The 5000-nt window shown below is 42.3% G+C and overlaps 2 protein-coding genes and 1 long non-coding RNA gene across 15 annotated transcripts in view; 2 read left to right on the top strand and 1 right to left on the bottom strand.

Annotated features, from left to right (window-relative positions):
* terfa (telomeric repeat binding factor a) overlaps nucleotides 1–917 on the top strand; it is a 23089-nt gene extending 22172 nt beyond the window's left edge. For all 13 annotated transcript variants that reach the window (NM_173243.2, XM_073945545.1, XM_073945547.1 and 10 more), the window contains 3 exons: nucleotides 113–186; nucleotides 418–443; nucleotides 629–917. In NM_173243.2, the coding sequence (NP_775350.2) occupies nucleotides 113–186; nucleotides 418–443; nucleotides 629–787 (259 nt within the window). In that variant the 3' untranslated portion in view covers nucleotides 788–917. The remainder of the gene's footprint in view (nucleotides 1–112; nucleotides 187–417; nucleotides 444–628) is intronic.
* A 1437-nt stretch (nucleotides 918–2354) lies between these two features.
* The window catches only part of LOC141381972 (uncharacterized), a 7566-nt gene continuing 4920 nt past the window's right edge, over nucleotides 2355–5000 (top strand). The window contains exon 1 of the long non-coding RNA XR_012402918.1: nucleotides 2355–3115. This is a non-coding gene — a long non-coding RNA (uncharacterized lncRNA). The remainder of the gene's footprint in view (nucleotides 3116–5000) is intronic.
* Nucleotides 2430–5000, bottom strand: part of LOC137491492 (ras-related protein Rab-19) — a 7248-nt gene continuing 4677 nt past the window's right edge. Inside the window, exon 3 of the mRNA XM_073949074.1 lies at nucleotides 2430–5000. This exon is cut by the window's right edge and continues 1942 nt beyond it. The gene's annotated coding sequence lies outside the window, so the exon portion shown is untranslated.

The following is a 5000-nucleotide window of genomic DNA, read 5'->3' as shown; positions in this document are numbered from 1 at the left end:
GTGAGTGTCTGTGTGAGAGTGTGTGTGTGTGTGTGTATATAGTTATGCATGCCTGATCCAGACTGATGAACTCTGTGTGCGTGTGTGTGTGTGTGGTGTGTGTGTGTTTCAGGTCTAAATGGCTGGATGCATCGGGGATTCAGGATAACTGGAGTGATGAGGACTCTCTGTTCCACACTTCTACAGGTACACACACACACACACACACACGGACGTTTGACGCTCATAATGTGTGGAACTCCTGCTCTTTGGGCTCTCTAAGGAGTTTCAGACACTTCTGAGCATCAGCTTACAGCGTATCACAGACATGTGAGATAAACCAAACACACACAGTGTTGACACATCATGTGCTGATCATTCACCATCGTGTGTGTGTGTGTGTGTGTGTGTGTGTGTGTGTGTGTGTGTGTGTTTCAGCTCCAGCTAAAAAGTACACCAGGAAGGTGAGTGTGTGTCCTGAGGTTTCATTTGTACAGTACAGTCTGCTGCTGGTGTTCCCTGTTGGGATTAAGAGGTGAAATGTGTGTGTGTGTGTGTGTGTGTGTGTGTGTGTGTGTGTGTGTGTGTGTGTGTGTGTGTGTGTGTGTGTGTGTGTGTGTGTGTGTGTGTGTGTGTGTGTGTGTGTCAGATGTGGTCCGTGCAGGAGTCGGAGTGGCTGAAGCAGGGTGTGGTCCGCTATGGTGTGGGACACTGGGAGAGGATCCGCTCCTCCTTCCCCTTCGCCGGACGCACCGCTGTCAACCTGAAGGACCGCTGGAGGACCATGGTCAAGCTCAAGATGGTCTGATGTGTGTGTTTGCGAGCGAGCGTGCGTGCGTGCGTGTGTGTGTGTGTGTATGTTTCAGCACAATCATGAAGTTTTAGACTGATGTTTTATAACAGTTCTGTTCATATTAAATGTTTCTGATGTTTGTGCAGCTGCTGGGCTTATTCTTACACACACACTCACACACACACACACACACACACACACACACACACACACACACTTGAAAATGCAGGGATTGATCTGTTTCCAGACACTATGTGTGTGTGTGAGACCTGTAGGATTCTGAGGAGCATGTGTGAAGCTCAGAGTGGGCGGAGCAACACATTAATGGTTGATATTCAAAAAGGGGCGGGGCTACACATGCCTGGCTGCATCAAGCGTCCTGCTCCTGCCCTCCCACAGGAAGCTGATCCAGAAGAGACTGGAGCTGCAGTTCCTCATCTGGCCACTGGGGGCTGCTCCAACACACAGCACATGTCCATTGAGGCCACTGTTAAAATGGCCGACTCTACAGCGGAATAACAGTGTTTACAGGCTGCTACAGAGGAAGGTTTTGCTGTCTATAGCTGATATTACTCTTCATCAGAGCTGTGAGGAGGTGCATTTTATTATAACTCGTCCTGTTTTGTTTATATTAAGCTTTTAAATTTAGCATAATAAGGGTGTGGCCACTTGAGTGACAGCTTGGTCTCGCTGTTCGCCGTCACCTCAGCTGATTCCGGCTGATTGGCTGCTGAACTGGGCATATTCATCGTATTTCTGTGTTGTTGTATGTGGCTGTACACAGTCAGTCGCCATCTGGGATTATTTCCTGCGATCATCAGATGGTATGGCATGCTGTGTGCACTTAATTGTGCTCACAAACCACTCACATGTCCTCCATACCCCAGGTGAGTGAAGTTCTCATATGCTTTAATCTATACATGTATTTGTTCTGCTTTGGATGATGTATTGAAGTGGTTCACGTCTCCAGTTATCGCTAATTCACACGTTCATAAAATAAATGTCCTTTATCACACGTCTGTGTGTGCATACTGCAGACACTATTATCACTATAATGGTAATTCGGCAACAGATTGTGCCGCTCTACTGATAGATAACTACATTATAATGTGTTTATTTGAAAGCTTAGGTGTTTAGGCTTGTGTGAATCAGAATTTTCAGTCACGATAGTCTTAAAAAGGTCTTTAAAAGTCTTACATTTGACTGATTTAATGCTAATCGGAGATATAACGGTACTGAATCTGTCAGAAGTCATTGAAAGTGAAGTGATTTCAGCAAGTGTTCTGTGATTTCAACATCAGTCCTGTAAGAGCCATAATGTCCAGCTGTTATCAAATAACCCTCAATAAACTCCCCACTGGAAGGGTTTCAGGGCAGGTATGATAGATACAACTCGAGCCACTTTGAACTTCTATTGCGTGCACATACACACTCCTCCACCAACTCGGCAGCCTGAGTACTCGTATAGTCCGTCACACTACAATCTGCACTCTTACGTCCCCAAGATCCCTCATTCTGTCTGATGTATGAGCTGTACGTGTTCACCATGGAGACCAAAAGCATCAACACACATGCTCAACATGTAGTGCTATCGCTATACCTGTGGGGACATTTGGTCCCCATAACGATAGGAACACAAGGCACACAGATACAGATAGCACAGCTTGTGTTTGATTTAATTACATTTTTACAAAGAACAATCAGATTTTGCAACTCTTACAGTGTTTTCTGCAGATTTCCAGAGGACAGACACTAAACATCATCGAGTGTATCAGTTGTAAACTCGTATCAGTCATATTTAATCAACAATCATGTGCTGGTTCATTAATCAACACTAATTAAAGATCTTAAAACACTCTGACTTCTGATTTAATCTTCAAATCCTCAAGATTGTGATAATTTTAAACTCATTTTGACATTTGCCTTCACTAAATTAGTTTGAAACATTAAACAGACGTGTGTGTGTGTGTGTATGATATGCTTTACAGTCACTATAGTACAGTTTATTGTAAACACAAACACTGCTTCTCTTCATCAAACAGAGTTATTTCAGTTTCAATCATGTCTGTCTTCAGTGAACTACAGAATAAACACACTGAGAGGATGAAGAAGTGAACATGACGAGCAGATTCAGTGGATCTGGGGCCTGTTCCATGATGCTGGCTCAACAAACTCTGGATTACAGGATTACTATCGAGTTTACTAAACCAATCCAGTGCAGACAGGCTTTGTTGGTACCATGAACTGAATCTTAACTCTGGCTTTGATCCTGAACTGGACTGAGGTGGATCAGAGGCCTCACAACTATGCAGTGATCTTTAATTTGGAGAAAGAGAAACTGAGGTGAGAAACTTTAAAAAGTAATGCTTGTTGACTCTTGGTTTGTGATATCCGATCTTGAACACATCTAGAACATAACCAAACCATAACCTAAATTTATCCAGATGATAGTCTGAACATATCTAGAACCTAACTTCAACATAAGTTTACCATAACCAGAACATATCCTGACCAAAATCCTGAATATAACAAGCATAAATTTAACAAAACTAGACCATAACCTGAATATATCCAGACTATAAGTAGAATATATCCAGAACATGAACAAATCCAGAAAATAACCTGAACATATCCTGTACATAACCTGAATATAACAAGCATAAAGTTAACAAAACCTGAATGTATCCAGACCATAACCAGAATATATATCCATAACATGACATAAACATATCCTGACTATAACTCAAACATAAATGTTACATAATCTGAATATATCCAGATCATAATCAGAACATGTCCAGAACAAAACATCTACATACTCAGAACATAGCATTAACATATCCTGAACATAACCTGACTTTAATTTGAACATAAATTTAACGTAACCAGAATACATCCAAAACATAACGTGCATAACCAGAACATAACCTGACTAAACTTGAACATAAATGAGTTATTACCTGAATATATCCAGAACTTAACCAGAATATATCCAGAACATAACCTGAATAAATCCAGAACATAACCTGGACATATCCAGAACATAACCTGAATATATTCAGAACATAACAAGAATATATCCAGAACATAACCTGAATATGTCCAGAACATAACCTGAATATATTCAGAACATAACAAGAATATATCCAGAACATAACCTGAATATGTCCAGAACATAACAAGAATATGTCCAGAACATAACCTGAATATGTCCAGAACATAACCTGAATTTATGTCCAGAACATAACCTGGATATATCCAGAACATAACTTGAATATATCCTGAACATAACATAAACATAAAAAACATCCAGAATAAACCTCAGCATATCCAGAACACAAACCGACGTGGGTCATATGTTGTGACAGACTGATTAAAGCTGATCTATCTTCATGGTACCTAAAGCCTGAATTGATGCAGAACGCCAAGTAAACTGAAAGTTAACAGGCTAAGCAGCTAATCCCGCTTGATGGTACAGGCCCCAGGGCTTCAATCCTGGGTCTCGTCTACATCACACCTTCACAGAAACTGAAACTGAAAGCTCAGAGGTGGAACAGGCTCAGATGATCCAGTATGGCCTTGTGTCCTGCAGAAGGAAACTCAGACAGGTTTAGAGAAGCGCTGGATGAGGAACTGACTTTACTCTATAAGCAGGTCCCCTGAGAGACTCACACATATCTGATGAGGAGCTGTGCTTCCTGCTGGACAGGTGAGCGCTGAACACCACCAGTAAGAACCAGCTTAAACCAGCAGCAGCGGCTCAGACCCTCCCAGACCAGCATATGCAGATTCATCCAGCAGGAGATACAGAGCTGACCCTCAGCCTAACCAGACGAGTTAACGTCAGTCTTCCACTTCAGAAACTAGCCTATATACAGCTGCAGATTAGCCTAGAATTAGCATTTAGCATAGCCAGTGTTGCCTGTCTGTGCAGATCACTTCACCTTTACAGTGGCCTTAAAATGTAAGTGTGCTCCTGTGATGTGTGTATGTGTAGAGTAGAGCTGGTCACAAAGCACAGCTGTGTGCACTTCATTACTCTGTAAACATTCACTACACTCACTATCACTACTGAACAACCTCTGCCCTCCAGACCACCCTTCACCTCATCACATAGCATTCCTTCAGGGCGGAGCAATCAGTAATTTAGGGAGGAGCTATCGGTCCTTTTGGGAGGAGCTATCAGTTCTTTAGGGAGGAGCTATCGGCCCTTTAGGGAGGAGCTATC

Source organism: Danio rerio, chromosome 4, assembly GCF_049306965.1.
Source record: "Danio rerio strain Tuebingen ecotype United States chromosome 4, GRCz12tu, whole genome shotgun sequence".
Taxonomy (NCBI): domain Eukaryota; kingdom Metazoa; phylum Chordata; class Actinopteri; order Cypriniformes; family Danionidae; genus Danio; species Danio rerio.
The sequence above is the reverse complement of the archived record's forward strand: the minus strand, read 5'-3'. Positions and strand labels throughout refer to the sequence as shown.